This window comes from Lacerta agilis, chromosome 9 (genome assembly GCF_009819535.1).
Source record: "Lacerta agilis isolate rLacAgi1 chromosome 9, rLacAgi1.pri, whole genome shotgun sequence".
Classification (NCBI taxonomy): domain Eukaryota; kingdom Metazoa; phylum Chordata; class Lepidosauria; order Squamata; family Lacertidae; genus Lacerta; species Lacerta agilis.
Genome location: NC_046320.1, coordinates 21389197 through 21407746, shown reverse-complemented (window position 1 = coordinate 21407746; position 18550 = coordinate 21389197). Strand labels below are relative to the sequence as shown.

Genomic DNA, 18550 nt, shown 5'->3' with positions numbered 1-18550 from the left:
TCAGGGAGAGCAACGGAGGCAGGAAAAGAGCAGGACACAAAGGCAACTCCTACATACACACACAGAGTGTGTTGGGGGGGGGGAAATAATCTTTTGTGAAACAACTGGATAATCAAAAGTCTTCCAAATAAATAAACTAAGGTGGATGTTGGAGTCAAGCAAAATAAGCGCAATGGATGGCAGCCCACCTGGGGTTTGAGAGACCAACAGCTTTTGTTGCCTGTCTGAGGCAACACAAAGAGAGGTGTGGTGAAAAAATAGAACAACAGAAGGCTTACTGAGTCAGTTATTTGGCACCCAACACAACTGCCAGTGTGCTACTGGGCACAGTTCAAGGTTCTGCTTTTAGCAACTTGGAACCCACCTTGCCCAATGTATCTCTGGCAACAGTGTTCATCAGATGGGGCACTGTTGAGAAGTACCAGCTGCCCAGAAGTGTGCTTTAGCCTGTACTGGAAACTGGGATTTTGTGTTGCAGTTCCAGCTCTCAGAAATCAATTATGAGCCAAAATTAGACAGGTGCCTAGCACAATGTTTAGGCACCCATTGATGACTTTTTTTGTTGATCAGGAAAGTTTTCTCTGAGATGCAAACCCAGTAGTTTATAGAAGATCAATTTTATATCTCACAAAATTGTTTCGTTGCTTTCAGAGTTTGTTTAACAGATTAGAGTTTAGGTTTCTGTGTTTTTATTCTGTTCTGTACACCACGTACACTGCTTTGATAGCTTTAGCCTGTGAAGTGGGGCTATAAATGTGTTTAATAAATAAATGAAACTGGATTACTGGGTTTAGAAACACTCTAGAAAATGTGTTAAGGGGATGGTTATTTTAATATATATGTATGTTGATGTTCCCACTCCCCCAGGTGGGGAAGAGGGGGGAAATTGGTTCGCTCTGCACTTGAATGCAAATCTATATAATTCACGCTTCCCAAAACAATGTGTGAACCAAAGCACCACTATTGGTTGAAATTCACAATTCTCCAAATTATTGCAAGGTAGTTCTCCACCCCCCAAAAAGGTAGGAAAATCCTATTAGGATTACTAATGCACAAAAAAATGCATGTATGTGGGGAAATAGCATACAAAAATTCTTTGCATTAGAGGAAATTGCTTAGGGGGAAAATGAACGTATTAGGCAAAATTGCATGCAAAAATTGTATATTAAGGGAAATGCATGCCAAGCAGTTGTTTGAAGGGTGGGGGGGGGGTGGAGAATCAGAGAGAAATCAAAATTAAGAGCTGCATCCATCTCTGCCTTAGGGTAATAATGATTGGCAGCCACAGCTCTGTATTCTGAGGGGCACCATTCCAACTTTTTGACCTATTAAGATATGCACATAAAAGCCATTCCCCACAGCACCTGATGTAAACAGAGCATGCCCACACATTGGCAGCTCGTCGCTGACTTCAGTGGATGCAGAATTTCCCTCTGAAGAAAACAAAGATTTAGGAGAGATGAATTTACCATTCACAACCAGATGAAAGGTGTGCTTCTCTTGCTCTTTGTTAATGGGATTGGTCAGAATGATGGTATAATTCCCAGCATCTCTCTCGCTCACTTCCGTGATTGTCAAGGAGTAGCCAAGTTTAAGCGTTCGATTTGCAGCTATGGGTTTTCCGTTTTTATACCTGCAAACAAACAAGAAAACAAAGACATAAGTGGTTGCTTGGAGAGCTTTAAAAATAGGATTTAATTAGGCAGAATGGATTTGTTGAATTATTTCATCGTAGGAATACTTGCCCACCCTTCATAAGTTCCCAGGGGTGAGTTACAGCATTATTAAATAGAGTTATAAAAACATATGAAACAATTATAATTATAAAAAACCAGTAAGCTGCATAAAACCATTATAATAAGCAAACAGGATAGAATCATCAAAAGAAGGTGGATACCAGAAAGCTAAATATCTTAACTATCAAAGGTCAGGTTAAAACCCTCTGTTGATATCCTACATTTTTTTTCTGGAGATCTCAGGGATAAAGTATCAAAGAAACCCTTTATTCTTATAGTAGTCCTGCAAGGTAGGATTATTCCTCATGGCTCAATGGGGATTCTCACATCCATGTGCCCTGTTTTATAGAAGACAGTCCTTTATTTGGAAAGCTTTGCATTTGGATGTATTTATGTATTTATTGCATAAAAATTTATATACTGCTTGATTGTAAAAACAAAACAAAAAAAAACCCTTCAAAGCAGTTGTATAAGTAGCATTCTGCAAAGCAGTGTCTTCTTTTGGACAGAGGCATTATACCATTTTGGCTCTCTTGTTATAGAAAGACCTGCTCCAGTTCTTACCATTTTGCATCTGGAGGTGGATACCCTTTGAATATCACAGGAATCTTAGCCGGCTCATTCAGTCTTGTCTCCACCAAAGATTGCATTCTGCCCGTAACGATGAAAGGTTTTTCTGTAGGAATTTAAGGAGGCAGCAAGAGTTTTTAGATAGAATATTTCTTCTTTTCCAGAAGTAGAGGTTTTCTTATTGTACGTAGATTTTTTTTAAAAAAAATTGAGACTAATGGCAACATCTATTGAACAAGAGGAACCTTCAGTACTCTGGTAGCCAAACACAATGTCCCTGTGTCGTCCTACAGTCCCTTTCTCAACACCTGCTCTGCAGGTGGCTGCAGGGGAGAGAAGGAGGAACTAAGGAATTTGTCCAGGAGTATCTTGCAAGGTTCCATATCATCCCACTGTGCATTTCTGAAGATATTTAAACATTCAGAGTAGAATCTTACTCAAAGAAAGTCCACTTAGCAGAGCTAACTGAGGTTCATTAATTTTAATGGACCTATTCTGATCTTTATTAAATACCACCCTCAGTATCATCCAGAAATTTGGGTCTGCTTCTCCTGTCCATTTCAACCATGCATGGCAGCTGTGAAAACGATAGTAGGCCATGTAAAGTTGAATAAACAGGGATCGGCTTCAATTGGAAAACGACTCCCAATTGTTCCTTTGCAACTATGGCCTTGCCTGCCACACATTAGGTGTGCATGGCTGTGGGATGGTCTGGTGGACTAACTTGACCCAGTGGACAGGGGTTCTCCATGCTGAGCCTATAGGATTGTACAGTACTTTACATCTCCATTGTTTCCAGCTCATTCTCCTCCAAAAACAAAGCAGCGTAATTATAAAAGATTGAGGAAATCCTTGGACTTTGGTTTAATAGCTATCTCAATCAGCATGGTGGTCCTGCTCACCTCAGGTCAGCTGTGTCACCTACTGTTTACCAAGAGGCAGAAGGGGAGGCTGGCAAGTTCAGCACAGTGCAAACATGCCAGCAGAGCCAATCTGGTGCTCCTGCCAATGTGTTTGCACTGCATCGACCTTGCTGTCAACTTGTCCCCTCCTCTTCTACCTGCCAGCAGCAACTCAACCAGCTAGAGATCAGGCGAGTGTTGCCACCCCAACATGTCGTTTTTTTACTGGTCTTGATTTTACTAGTGGTTTATTTAAATCAGAGTCTCTTCTCCCTCAGACTCTTCTTTGCACAATTATCAAATCCAGGAGGATGCCTTACCATGGACGATGACATAAATACTGTTTTCCTTAGTCATACTGCTGCTGGAGGCGGTGCAGCTGTATTGACCACCATCATTTACGGTCACGTGGTCTATGGTGAGAGTGCTCACAAATTTCTTCACTTCACTGCCAGATGAAGTCTTTGCATCCCTGATTACAACATGGCTTTTCTGTAACGGAGTTCAAAGGGATTGATTTCAACATCACCTCTTTAGCCTCCTCTCACCCATGTAACATAAAAAGTAGGGGACTTTTTTCTAGGTTGAACAGATGGGGTAGACGACAGTGCTCCTGTGCCTTTATAGACAGATCTGTAAATAGCTACTCACCCGGGTGAACAAAGATTGTTCCCAGGGGAGTAGGTACGGAAGCTTTTGCAATCTGGATAAAAATGGGTTTCCTGTTGGCATGCTACTAATGATTTATATTGGAAATGCATATCCAGGTGGACTAGCAACACCAGTAACTTTTGTGAACTTACGGCTACCACCATTTGACAACTGTGTAGGAAGATCAGATTTCTGCAGAAGGTACTATGTTTGAACATCTGCACTTGTGGGGGAGGGGGGAATGGCCTCAACAGCTATTAAACAACTATGAAACATGTTCTCTTTTGCATCTAGTTGCCCTTATTCTTAGCACCATGTGCTTTTCTGAATATATCTTCTCCAGCACTATGATGGAGCACTATGCTAGTAGGAATTACTGGATACCCTCAGGAAGGAAAGGAATTCCTAGCCTTACTGGTGCTGCTGAGAAGGCAGCAATGGAGGAAGGACGTGAATCAGTCATCCCTGTATGAGTGTGTGGTGGTTGCCGACTGTCTAGCTGTCTCTGGCATGGGTGCAGACTGATGATGTCAACAGAGCAGCTAGCCAGTTACCAACTGCACACTTGGATGGGGCTGGCTGAGGTGCTCCGCAGCTTCCATTGAGGAGGGCAGTCATTCCTCCCACCATGATCCTAAGGCAATTCCTACTAGAAAATGCTTCAGTGCCTGCCGCTAAGTTACACACAAATCACCCCAAAGTTGAGAGCTCTAATCCCAAACATATCTTTGTTATCCATGCATTTCTGAGAGACAGACAGCAACAATGCAAAGGACTGGCAACCCTTTGGGCTTCAATCCACGAGTTATATCTTTAAAGGGAAGCTACCTTGCTTGCTGTCATCTTGCTTGATGGGTAGGCCCATTCAAACACGATTGCCACATTCAGCTCGGTCCTTGCGGTACAGTTTAGTGTTAACTTCTCCCCTGCAGCCAGCTCTACCTGCTGAGGAGGGCTCATAATAAGGTCATGAATTTTATATCCTGAGTAGAAAGGGGGGAAATGAAGGAATAACAAGTTGAACGAAAGCCACATAGTAAAATTGTCTTCATTCTTGGAGGCAACCAAAACAGTGAGATTTCAGATAAATGAGGGGGTTTGTGAAGAGGTCCTGGATTGATTTTACTGCTGATTATTTTCAGTTACACTCAGAGAGGACACACTGAAATAAATGGACTTGACTAAGTTTGTGGATTTCAGTGGGTCTTCTTTGATTATGGCTAAGTTTGATGTAACCCAAAAAACCCAATGAAAATAATCGGCCATAACATCTGTCAAGGCTCATTTCCCAAAGCGACCACTTTGCCCACCTGCCACTCACCTGATGTCATAATCACACCAGGTAACTCATTTTTGCCTCCATGGTTTGAAACCATGTGCCCTGACAGAGCACTTGCAAAGCAGAGTGCATAGGCCTTTGCTTTGATAATAATTTTTATTAATTTTCAATTACCATCCAATAATAGCTTCATTATAACAGTACCAAATTATAATACAATAGCTAATACCAATCATTCAAATACCGAGTTGATGGTTTGATGATTTTCTTTATTTCTGCGTTCCAAAATCTTATTAATTTCAATTACATTCCCTTATACGACATAATACATAATCCCTTATACAACAACTGCAACATTAATAACTTCTATTCGTGTTGACACATTAAATGATTTGTAGAGCTACAAGCGAGGCACACAAACAGTGCCTAGGCCTTTGTGAGCCCTGACAACCAGCTGATCCTCAGGTGTACAACAGGTGGTCATGGCTTGGAAAAAACAGCCTCAGCCAAATAGGAAGGCCTGGGAGACCAGAGATTCTCCTCTGCTGGTTTCCACATTAATTTAAGGAATGTGGTTGGGTTCAGTGACATGCGGTGAATTTTTTCGCAGGGGAATAGTTATGGCTAGAGGCACCAGCTTGAAAGGGTGATGGGGGGATGTTTCACGTGTTAACATTGCACCTCCCTCCCTAAGCTGGGCAGAAGCTTCCCAAGCTTTGGAAATGAGGTGCCAGAGGACCATTTAGGGGACTAGCCTAGTCCATTGACTCCACACCACTGGTTGGGTTTCTTCCTCTGATTCTCACCCAGACAGTATCGGACAACCACATTAGTTGAAATCCACACCATTTTAGTTTTAGAAAGATGATGGTTACATTAAGCAACACAACTTCATGCTGTTCTGCTGAACCTCCTCCCATTTAGCTAAACAAAATGTAAGTAACAAATCAGATGGCCACAGAACGGCTTACCTACAACTACCACAATGTACATCACAGATTGGTAACTTTTGCCATCTATCTTCGTTTTGCAGTAGACCATGCTCACATCGTTGATCAAGCTGGTGGGAACAGTGAAGCCTTTCTGACTGTCCCACGTAATCGATTTGCCATCAGGAACAAATATTTTCTCCGGGTACTTCTGCATGGACACCAGGATATATCAATCGGTTAAACTGTCTCAGAGAACTGAAAGGATGTCCAAGTTGCCCACCACATTCTCATCCCCTCTTGCCATCAACCCCTCCTCCAAATGTAAAGAAAGTGTGAAGGTGTCAGCAGCAATTAGTCCTGGGGACAGCAGATGCTTTTCTGGTGGCAGGACTACATTTGTTGGAACAAGCATGGGACAGGTCAAGGAGGAAGGGGTTAGGTCAGGAAAGCTCTAGGGTGACAGTGCACGTGAACATGTGGGGCTACTGCCACCTTGCCCTACCCCATCCCCACTCCAATGAGCTCAGCATCACTGGGAGGATGGTAATGCCTCTGGTACCCTTCATGATACCATGACCGCTTGACAGTGAGAACTACTAAAACAATGGACAAAAGGCAGCAATTCGTTTGTCTTACCGCATACAGAGATACGTTCAGATTTGACGTGGAGCCAAGACACGGTACCACCACAGTTTTGTTTCCAGTTAAATATACCACACCAATCTGATCACTAACAGAAGTCACAAACGGAGACCGGCAATCGGGAAGGTCTGCAACGTCTGCAGGGGAGCAGGGGGTGGGGATCAAATAAATACAGTACAACCAGTTTGCAAATACTTCTTACTTTTAAAGGCAAAATGATACACAACAGTATAATTGAGTGATTCCGTGTTAGGAGGTTGGAGTCCTAATACAGTGGAACTAATGGCAGGTGGAACCCCCAACGGATCTGTATCCTGGTCATAGCAGGGGGGCAGGTTTCAAACTCTCTGCCCGGCTGAGCACAATTATTAGGGCTGAGATTACCTCATTCCCCTGCTAACCAGATGATTGATCTGAGGATGGGAGAAAGAGTGATCTACATCCTGTCTGGCCAGAGGTGTCCTTGCTCCCTTGCCAAAGGAGCTGAGCCAGAGTGGAGAGACATGATTTTTGTGCCCCACTGGGCCTGCACCAACTCCTAGGTAGGCTCTTGTGTCTGGCCTATGTCCATGTGTGGTTGATGCAGACACCAGCACGTTTGTGTGCTCTGGTGTGTGCATGTGATGTGTGTGGCCTTTGCAGCAGCATACATGCTGTGGGTTTGGTCACATCGACCACCCGGTGGTGCAGCCTTCAGGTCCAAAATGTTTAGCCACTGCTGCTAAACCCAACTACAGCATTTTGGTCGGCTACGGCTCTTCCAGCTTACCATGTTAACTGCTGATTACGAGCACCAAGGAAACAACTTATTTTGATACCGAATAATTCCTGTGATTGGGATTTGTAGCTTTTATTGAATTGTTTTTATTGGGCATAGAATCATTTTTGAATTGTTCCCATTATCTGCCTTGAGAATGGAAGCTGTAGTCCTCTCTATAGGAAATGTCAGTGTCAACCAAGAAGTTTCTTTGCTCACAAGAGAGTGTGGGTATGTGATGCCCCTTAAAACTTCATGCATGTTTACACAGATGTAAGTCCCATTTCTCCAGCAGGACAAGCAAAGGTAGGTATAGATCTGCAGCTCTAATCTTCAATTTCCCAAACAGTTAAATAGGGGGTGGGGGAGAGACACTACTCCAGTCAGCACCTACCTTGTACATAAACATACACACTTGACATTGTATGGTTGTCTTGGTAAAGGCATTTGTAGGCTCCCGTGTCGTTGCCTGTTACTTTTGTAAGAGTGAGAATCTTACAGTAGATATTGTCTATACAGTCTGTCACCGTCACTCGGTTTTCAGCACTGGTCTGGTTGTTAGGCCAAAGCCATTCCAAAGCTCTTTCACCACTAAGGTGGAAAAAAATAGAGGTATGAGTAATGGTAAACTCTGACATGATGCAAGAGTTTATCATGGCAGACCCCATAGCAATGCCCCCAAGGGGAGTCCATAGTCACACACCCTAATGAAGAGTCCAAAATTGCAGGGAGCTGTGTTGACCTACTCAATATGGGGATCAGCAAGAGGCATTATCAGTTAAAAGACACATTCCAGCCATGCAAAAGTGCTCAAGGAAGGGGTAGATCAGGGCCAAGGAAGGGTGTGGGCTAAGTGAGAATTCCGAGAGCCTGCAAGGAGATGCCTAGAGAGCTTTGTGGCCTAGGGCCCTCGTATTTACGGGACCGCCTCTCCTGGTATGCCCCACAGAGGACCTTAAGGTCCATGAATAACCATAGTTTAGAGTCCCGGGCCCTAAGGAAGTCAGACTATCCTCCACCAGGCCAAGGCCTTTTCAGTGATCGCTCCGACCTGATGGAATGCTCTGTCCCACGAGACTAGGGACCTACAGGACCTAACCTCCTTCCGCCTGGCCTGCAAGACAGAGCTATTCCACCTGGCCTTTAATTTGAACTCAGCTTGATCTTTTATTTCCCTTCTCTTCCCCCTCCCCTTTTTTAATGAAGATTATCCACTCTGGGACCCCACAGCTAATTCTCCCCAGGCCTCCTCACTGGCCCAAGTAGGACTAATTTAGCCAGCTAGCCCTGGATTTCCCCAATTGATTTTTGAACTTTGAATTTTATTGTTATTCATGCTTTTATACTGTATTTTATGCTGCTTTTATGTTGTATTACAATTAAGTGTTTTAAATTTGTTGTTAGCCACCCTGAGCCCGGGTTTCTGAACTGGGAAGGGCGGGGTATAAATAAAAAATATTATTATTATTATTATTATTATTATTATTATTATTATTACATGTAGCCCCCAGGCCTCTGGTTCCCCACCTCTGCCCTAAAGCTTTAAACAGGTGAACTAGGAATGCTTAGACACACTTGGATTTTCCTTGGTTCCTTCTTTACATCCTCCTCTTTTGGCTATCATCTATTATGCAAAGATAGCAAAGAAAGTCACAGTAAAAAGGGGGGGAAGTGATTCAGAAAAAAAAACACTTTATAAACACAACCATCAATGTGATTCCTCATCCTTACCTGCAATTAATTTGTAGCGTATCATTGGCTGTTACAGTAATAACAGATTTTTGGATGCTAAGGGATGGTGGATCCAATGAAACAGGTGAGCCTGCAAAACAACAACAATAAAAGTAACAATTTTGTTATTTGTACCCTGCCCATCTGTCTGGGTTGCCCCAGACCCAGACCAAAGCTTAATAACTGAACATGCCAAATTGCACACACTCAACAAAAATGTGATTATATGTGTCCTACGTAACTCACTCGTATGAAAATTTTGCTCCCGTGCCTGATCCGCACAGGTCAATGGGATAGAGGTTGTGCATCTGAAGAGTTAAATCAGGAAGGATTTCACACATCATACAGAAATTCATGAGCTCTGCCATAACAGGAAGAATGGGCAGATGGTCAGAAGCTAGCAACTCAGCTCTGCAATTCATACAGCATGGGTGGAGTTCCTGTTTTGTTGCACCGCTAACTTCAAGGTCTAACTAAAGGATGTTGGGCATTCAAATGAAGTGAACCTGACTCTACATGATGATCTCACTCTCTCAGGAACAACTTAATTCTTTTCTTACTTTTTTTTTTAAAAAAAACAACAACAACACACCAACCAATTAATTATAAACTCATTTGCCAGTGCTTCCAATTAATTAGCTTCATTCAACATTATTCTGAGGAATGCATCAATATAAGCGTTAGACTACTGACCTAAATAAGGGGTCTTTAAACTGGGAGAGTCTGGTGTGCAAAATAGCTGACTGATCCCACTGCAGCTGTTAACAGCAATGTTTGTGTATGTGAAGATGAACATAGAGGAATGTGGTTTGGACTGCAACTCCTATCAGCCCCAGCTAGCATGGTAGGTGTTGCATGCAGTCCAGAACAGAAGTTGATGGAAGCTGTAGTAACTCCTCTCAAAGTTCACTCAATCCTATTGCTCAGATTTTTAGATAATAATATAATAATAATTTATTATTTGTACCCCGCCCATCTGGCTGGGTCTCCCCAGCCACTCTGGGCGGCTTCCACCAAACATTAAAATACATTAAAAATATCACAGTTTGAAAACTTCCCTAAACAGGGCTGCCTTCAGGAATTTTCTGAATGTCAGGTAGTTGTTTATTCCCTTGACTTCTGATGGGAGGGAGTTCCACAGGGCGGGCGCCACTACTGAGAAGGCCCTCTGCCTGGTTCCCTGTAGTTTTGCTTCTCGCAGTGAGGGAACCGACAGAAGGCCCTCGGCGCTGGATCTCAGTGTCCGGGCTGAATGATGGGGGTGGAGACGCTCCTTCAGGTATACAGGACCGAGGCCGTTTAGGGCTTTAAAGGTCAGCACCAACACTTTGAATTGCGCTCGGAAACGTACTGGGAGCCAATGTAGATCTCTCAGGACCGGTGTTATGTGGTCCCGGCGGCCCCTCCCAGTCACCAATCTAGCTGTCGCATTCTGGATTAATTGCAGTTTCCGGGTCACCTTCAAAGGTAGCCCCACATAGAGCGCATTGCAGTAGTCCAAGCGGGAGATAACTAGAGCATGTACCACTCTGGCGAGACAGTTCGCGGGCAGGTAGGGTCTCAGCCTGCGTACCAGATGGAGCTGGTAGACAGCCGCCCTGGACACAGAATGAACCTGTGCCTCCATGGACAGCTGTGAGTCCAAAATGACTCCCAGGCTGCGCACCTGGTCCTTCAGGGGCACAGTTACCCCATTCAGGACCAGGGAGTCCCCCACACCCATCCATATATAGAGGTTGCTTCTTTTGCTACCCAAGAGCTTAGAATTACACAGAGCTTAAAATTAATCTGTTCCTACAAAATAGGGTCGCCGCCTTTCAAAAAGTGAAAATCCAGACACAGAAGTTGAGCTTTTTATTTTTTCAAAAACTCTGAAACAAATGACGTATCTGAGCTGGACTTCCGACATGTGTTGCCATATGTCTGGATTTTCCCGCACTCTGAAGCAATTTTCACCCATTCACTGGTTCCAAATGCCGTATTTCGGCTATGTCCGGGAAATATGGCAACCTTATTATAAAACCCATTTCAGGGAAGATGTTCTAAGCATTTAGGTAAGGTGTTCCAAGCATTCGTTGCACTGATTGTGTGGGTTAAGATAACAAGTGGTTTTCAAATGATGCCCCCTCAATGGAATGGCAGGCAAGCTTTTTTGCTCCAGTTCAATCCTCAACATCTTCAAGTAGGTCCAGGAAAGACTCCTGCCTGAGTCTCTGGTGAGCACTGCCAGTCATTGTAGACAATTTTCTGACTCAGTGATGAAACAGCTTCCTATAATGGAAGTCACATTCATACAGATGGAAGCCTTGGTTTCTAAATACGCTTGGGATTCCAAAACGATGCTTTTACAGTATCTGATATGTCACTTGAAACAGGAACTCTGTTCCATGAGCAATACCAAAGAAATGCTCAAACACAAGGAGAGGAAGGGGGGAAATGCACTGTAAATATGCTGCTATGAAAGACTGTAATTCAAAGACAAAATGGAATTGTAATAAGGTCCATTGGCAAACCATTATTCTATAATTATTAGGCTACGGTAGTAATATTTCATTCATGAGTTGCTTTTTATCTGAATGTATGTCACTCAGACAGATTTTACATTCCGTCTTGGCAGCCACTGGCTCAAAGGGGAAAATGAAAGCTAGAAAACATCTATAGGATTGTTAGCATGTCTACACAGAAAAAAGTAGCACTAAGTTCAAAAAGACTTACTCCCAGGTAAGTGTACGGCTAGAATTGCAACCTCACATTGCCCTTTCATCCTAAATTTATTATTAATATGAAATTAAAGGTAAAGGTAAAGGGACCCCTGACCATTAGGTCCAGTCGCGGACGACTCTGGGGTTGTGGCACTCATCTAGCTTTATTGGCCGAGGGAGCCAGCGTACAGCTTCTGGGTCATGTGGGCAGCATGACTAAGCCGCTTCTGGCGAACCAGAGCAGCACACAGAAACGCCGTTTACCTTCCCGCCAGAGCAGTACCTATTTATCTACCAGTACTTGCACTTCGTGCTTTCGAACTGCTAGGTTGGCAGGAGCAGGGACCGAGCAATGGGAGCTCACCCCATTGCAGGGATTCAAACCGCCGACCTTCTGATCGGCAAGCCCTAGGCTCTGTGGTTTAACCCACAGCGCCACCCTCATATTTTTTGCTAGCATTAAAGTAAGTATATTAATAAACAGTAATTCTAAATCATCTGCTCTGTGGTGAAATCTGCTTGGATTTCACTTCTCCAAGCCATTTTATTATGACTGCTAGCACTACATATATCATCTTAACTATTTAATTGTTTCACTGATCCCTAAAACTCAGCAGCCATGCAGCAAGCACTGTACAGCTGCAGTCCTAGGCCCACTTACTGTGATTTACTTCTGAGTAAACAGGCATAGGACTCTGCACTGCTATCTGCCATCAATTTCCACGAAACATTTGCTAAGATTGTGCTCAAAGCGTATCCCTCATCTCAGATATCCTTGGAGCAAACCTGCCAAATTCATATATTTATGTGGATCGCAGAAGCTCAGAGAAGATAGAAATGGTGCCAAGCATAGATTTATCTTCCCAATTGGGTATCACCAATGAAAGCCAAACAAGCAATAATGGGTGTGGGGGAAGGAGGGGGGTTTTAAAAAGAAAAAGGTAAATTATATGAAACCTAACATTGTTCAAAATAGTCAAGAAATCTAGCTCTTCCTTTCTGATCTTGCTCTGAATACCAGTCACTGGTGAATAACCACGAGGAAAGAGCCAATGTTTTGCTTGTGGCCTTCTGAAAGGCATCTGATCGGTTCTTGTGTGAAACAGAAGCCTGGACTAGATAGACCTTTGGTATGATCCTGCAGGTCTTTTCTTAACTTCTTAAAGCAGGCTTAATGGGAAAATCGGGGGTGATATTCCCAGAGCCTTGATCCTCTGCTCACCAACATGAGAAAGCACCTATTTCATGCACAGCACATACCATACACAGAGAACAGCGCTGCAATAATAACACTCCAGTTATCCAGCTTTCAATAACCACCATAAGCAAGCCAAAAGAGTCCTTTAGCAAAGACAGATCAAGGGGAGCATCATTGGTCAGTGCTGAACCCTTGGGGCTTTGCAGCAGACACCACAACTACGACACCCTAAGGAAGGTGAGAGGCAGGGGTGCTGGATTTTGGTGTTGCACAAGGTGTCACTGAAATTTGAGGAGCCAAGGTCTGCCACTGCCTTTAGCCCTTCAGACCATTAGCAGCATGAGTGGTTTGCTCCTTTCCTGCGATGTTCATTAGCACCAGCAGCATAAAACTAGATGCCACTTGGTAGACCTCAATCTACCTATGGCCGCAGACGCTGTGTCCTGGGGGACCTCCTTCAAATAACCACGGTCCTTCTGTTTGGCTGCTGCTTTCCTTTGTTGTTACACAAAGCAGTTCGAACGATTAGTTCAAATCTCCCAAGAATCTCCTCCCGCCAACCTAACTTGCTGGGTTAGCATTTGGTCAGTGGTCTCGTAGAGTTGGAAGGGACCACCAGCAGTGCCGGGTTTATGTACAGCATAAGCTAAACAAGCTATAGCTTAGGGCCCCACTCTCTTGTGGGGCCCCAACAAAATTTAAAGTGGGGGGGGGGGACTGGATGTACATTTCCAAAATATAAGATAAAAAACAAATAAAATAAAACCTGCATACAGCAACAGTGTTTTGTGTTGTGTAGGCTCCTATGGTGTAAGTAATGGGCCCTGCCTGCTATATAGAGGGCCCCATTACCTTCTGTAGCTAAGGGCCTCATCAAACCTAAATCCGGCCCCGACCACAAGGGTCTTGTATAGTCAAGCCCCCATGCAATGCAGGAATCTTTCACCCAACATGGGGCTTGAACCCACGATCTTCAAATTACGAGTCTCATGCTCTGCCGAAATTACGAGTCTCATGCTCTGCCGACTGAGCTATCCCAGGTGGCTACTGCTATTGCATTCCCTTTTGTTTTTTAACTCATACCATTGTCACCTGAGTTTGGCCAAACTGCGGGAGGCAGTGGAGGATAGGGGTGCCTGGCATGCTCTGGTCCATGGGGTCACGAAGAGTCGGACACGACTGAACGACTGAACAACAACAATTGTCACCTTTGCATGGTTTAGAATATGCAAATGTGTGCCCTTTGTCATGGACTTTGCTGCCATAGGATGTAGCGCTCAGTGGAGGCTGGCACATTGGGGCAAATGGGGTGCTGCGCCACAAACCTCAGCCTGCCCCCACCTGCCTGAACTTCTTACCAGCCCAGAGATTGGCACAACCTTTTCAGCATCCTCATCCATAAGTCTCTTCTTAAATTTTATTTTGCATTTTTGCATTTTACAATGTTTCAACAATAGAAATTATTCCCTTACCTTTTCTGCGGCTTCCCTCCCTCCCTCCCTCCCTCTCTGCAGTTTCTTATTTTATATCATATTTTTTACTGCATCACCAATTCAAACCTGTTCACAAATGTATCCTTTATACTTCCTTTAAGTTATTTCTTACTGCTTGGGTTTACGTCAATCCTGCTAATGCTTTTAATTGTTTACCATTTGTCTTCATATATTCAACACATTTTCTGTTGTTGTTTTTTAAAGTCTCTCAACTTGATCTCTTATTCTTCCAGTAAGTTTTGCCATCTCTGCATATTCCATCAGTTTTAGTTGCTGTCATCCTTAGTCTCAGTGATGCCCTTTGTGGAACTAAAGATGGGAGATGGATGGTGGTGAATCTAGAATTTATTGCCTCAGCCTGTCGTTGGTTCCAGCTCCATTTATCATTGCATCATTCACTCTACTACTGATGGGCTCCCTGCCTTTTGCACACTCCCTGCCCCCGGTCCCAGTGGTCTTAGAATCTTAGAATTGTAGAGTTGGAAGGGATCCTGAGGATCATCTAGTCCAACCCCCTGCGATGCAGGAATATGCAGCTGTCCCATATGGGGGATCAAACTTGCAACCTTGGCATTATCTGCAGCATGCTAAGTCTAAGCAACTGAGCTGGTGTGCATAAAGAGGAAAACCAATAAATTTGGGAATGTATAACTCAGGATTAATCAAATCACATGTAAGATAACTCCACATATGATCTTCTGGTGTCAGAAAAAATCCTGAAGCCTGTACGTGGTTTGACAGAGCTGAACATGTTAAGTATTTTCACCGTGCATACATGTGATTAACATGTGACAATGGCACATGAAAATGGAAACTTGGCTTTCACACTTTCTTGCTTATTTCATACATGCACTGCATCAGTTGACTACTCCTGATAAACTGCAACTGAAGGTGTAAACAGAACACACTGAGAAACATTTTGTTCGAGGCAACGCAAACCACAATGGTCCATCTAGCTCAGTATTGCATGTTAACTGGTATCACTGGTTGCAATGTGAATGGGTTAATAATCCCAAAGGGTTAGGTGAAGACTGGCAAGGACTTTGGGAGGTGTTTCACAAAAGACATTGTTTCTTGCATGAATGTCACCTCTGAGCCAGGGAAAATATGTACAAAAAGTAGCACGTCACACACACTGATGATAATAATAACAATAAAGCTCACCAACTTTGGCCCCCTCCTCCCCGAAAAAGCTCAACAACTTAGCAAAAAAAAACAACGGTCAACAACTTTTGTGTCTGGATTTTCACTTTTTGAAATATGGCAGCCCTATGAGAATAGCATCTATATTAATATTATTAAGGATGATGTGAAGACTACATGAATGTCCATCCCTGCCCCTGTAATTGACAGTGGTTCCCTGTCAATTTCAATTGAAGTGAAATCAGTGAATATAATAGGCGATAGCTATACAATGTTAGGTTAAAATAGTACCGTACATAAGAAGTTAAGATTGTGATTTTTATATTAGATGTTATGGTTATGAATAAGTTGATAGAGATAAGTTAAGATGTTAGTTGAAGATTAAGAATAATGGTGAATGAGTGTTAAAATAGTTACAAAGTTACTAAAGTAAATTAGAATTGAACGCAGAAGAGAGAACGTGAGGAAGTCCCCCAAGTAAGATTCGAAATAAGGCTATAATAATTAGATTGGTGTGTTCCTGTGTTTTGGTGGGGAGATAGGTATGTATTTGATTGTTATTTGTATTTTGTGGTGTGTTTGTTTTTACATGTAGAATGTATGCTTTTTATTTGTTGTTTTGTGTGGAAATACCAATAAATTTTATAAAATAAAAAAAGACAGTGGTTCCCTGTGGTCCCTTTTTTTAACATACCAACACGAACATGTGCAGACATGCACATTATTTGCAAATGATGGCATAGTGCCATGGTCAATATTGCTCCATCAGTGTGAGTGGTACTTTAGGGAAGACAAAGAGGGCGGGCTCCTGTCCCAGAAAAGTTAAAATCTATTCATTTATCTATTGAATTTATATACCGGCCTATACCTGCAGGTCTCAGGGTAGTTCACAGAATCTAAACACCGTTTGCAAAAAAAAAATTAACCCTCATACAAAAAAGGATTGGGGGGAACACTTGTGTGAAATGGACCTGAAAGTGGGTTTCTTGGAGAATCCATGGTGATCCTTGTGGAGGGGCAGGAGGAGATTTGGAGCCAGGGCCCTAAATCCTCTCTTCCTTACTCTCCAACCTCAACCTCTCTCCCTGCTGCTAAAAAAGACCCAACAATAAGTTTAAGCCCTTCAGTCAGCCACACCTGAGAGGACCCTCGCATCCTTGCTCAGCTGAACTGCTGCGGGGTGGGGGGTGGGGGGGGAGAGAACTAGACAGAGAAACACCCCAAGGCTGGGCCACTCCAGCTCATACAGATAACCAAAGTAGCTTCAGGTCAGCTCTCTCAGCCCGGTGCATAAGGCACAAGGCTAAGCCTTGCCTGCTCGGAAATTACTCGCCCTGAATTCAATGGGGCTTATTCCCAGGTATGGGGCGTCGCCGCCGCCTTGGCCATCGTTGGCTAGAGCGCGGTGCTGACAACGCCAAGGTTGCAGGTTCGACCCCCCCCCCGTCAGGGACAGCTGCATATTCCTGCGTTGTAGGGGGTTGGACTAGATGATACTCGGTACCCCTTCCAATTCGATGATTCTATTATCAGAAAGCCAACATGTTGCGGAAGGGTCGCTTGCCGCGTCGCACGCCGCCACAATCACCTGCTCATTTTGGATTCGGCTCGCTCCGTGCGCCAGGCGACTGCGCAAGACAACGCGGAACATCGGCGCTCAGCAGAGCAATCCCGGCCATGTCTACTCGGAAGTAAGTGCTGCTGAATTCTGTGGGGCTTAGTTACAGTGAAACAGGCTACGCTTGCAGCTGGTTCTTTCCACCTTTATTTTTGCAAAAAGCCCCCCCCCCACACACACACACACAAACACACGTTCATCTATCCTTCGACAGGCTATTTCTTCCCCCAACCCAGGGAATTCCTCGGCACCTGGGGAGGCGGCGGGTGTGTGTGTGTGTGATCTGTGGCAATCTAGCTTGGCTTAGCTGATTCCCTGGATCCTGGGAAAGGGGAGCCCCTAGGAGATCGGCTGCGGCTAAGTTATCCACCAACCAACCCAACAACAAACAACAATAACACACACACACACACTCGTGCGCTCCTCTTACCCGCCTCAACCAGCCCGGGCTCCGCGGCAGCCCACAGCGCCAGGATCAGTCCCAGTCCCGCCGACAGCTCCATGTTTCCTCGGAGCAACAAGAACCACAACAAAACGCGGGTGACAGAGCAGGTCAAGTCCAGGGGAAGCTACCCAACACCGGGTGATCTCTATTATAGCCCAGACATCAGCTGCGGGGCAAAAGCCTCAGCCTCTTTGCCTTAGATCCGACCGCTTCAGCTAGCCAGAAGATCCGCGGAGCAGCCGCGACAAGCGCACTTCCTTAGGCGGGGTAAAGAAACAATATTTCTGCGGATTCTCCTCTAGGCGCTCTGACGCCCCAGCAGCCTGGCAAGAGTCTTCCCCGCCAGGCGGGGTTTTGCAAATCAGTGCTGACCAATCCCGGGCCCAGCGCTCCTTCGGAGGAGGGGCTTGACACGCTAGCCCCGCCTCCGACCCTGATGTTTCTCCCCAATGTCGCCCCTCTTCTTCTGGGGTGAATTTCTTGGAGCTTCAGAGGCAAAATAAAAAAGGGGGGGATAAAAACAATTTCTTTACCATTTGGGAGGTGTACTTCTGAGATGCATTTCCACACTTTTCTAGCACCCACTGGGACTACATATGTGTCAAAGTTCTGCTTTCTAACTAAATCGAAAGTTATTGGCTTGCAGTTCAACCACACCACATGTTTCTGCAAACATCTTCCCCGTTGTGATGGATAGAGAGGTGTGAAGTTCTTAAGGTTTTCAAGCAACTGTGTGGCCAAAGTCCAGTTG

At 44.3% G+C, this 18550-nt stretch overlaps 1 protein-coding gene across 1 annotated transcript in view; it reads right to left on the bottom strand.

The window, feature by feature from the left end:
• Positions 1-18088, bottom strand: part of KDR (kinase insert domain receptor) — a 48872-nt gene extending 30784 nt beyond the window's left edge. The window contains exons 1-9 of the mRNA XM_033159899.1: positions 17785-18088; positions 9201-9291; positions 7864-8060; positions 6707-6849; positions 6110-6278; positions 4688-4842; positions 3529-3700; positions 2301-2412; positions 1470-1633 (exon numbers count right to left, since the gene is read on the bottom strand). Coding sequence (XP_033015790.1) covers positions 1470-1633; positions 2301-2412; positions 3529-3700; positions 4688-4842; positions 6110-6278; positions 6707-6849; positions 7864-8060; positions 9201-9291; positions 17785-17857 — 1276 coding nt within the window. The 5' untranslated portion in view covers positions 17858-18088. The remainder of the gene's footprint in view (positions 1-1469; positions 1634-2300; positions 2413-3528; positions 3701-4687; positions 4843-6109; positions 6279-6706; positions 6850-7863; positions 8061-9200; positions 9292-17784) is intronic.
• Between the last annotated feature and the right edge of the window lie 462 nt (positions 18089-18550).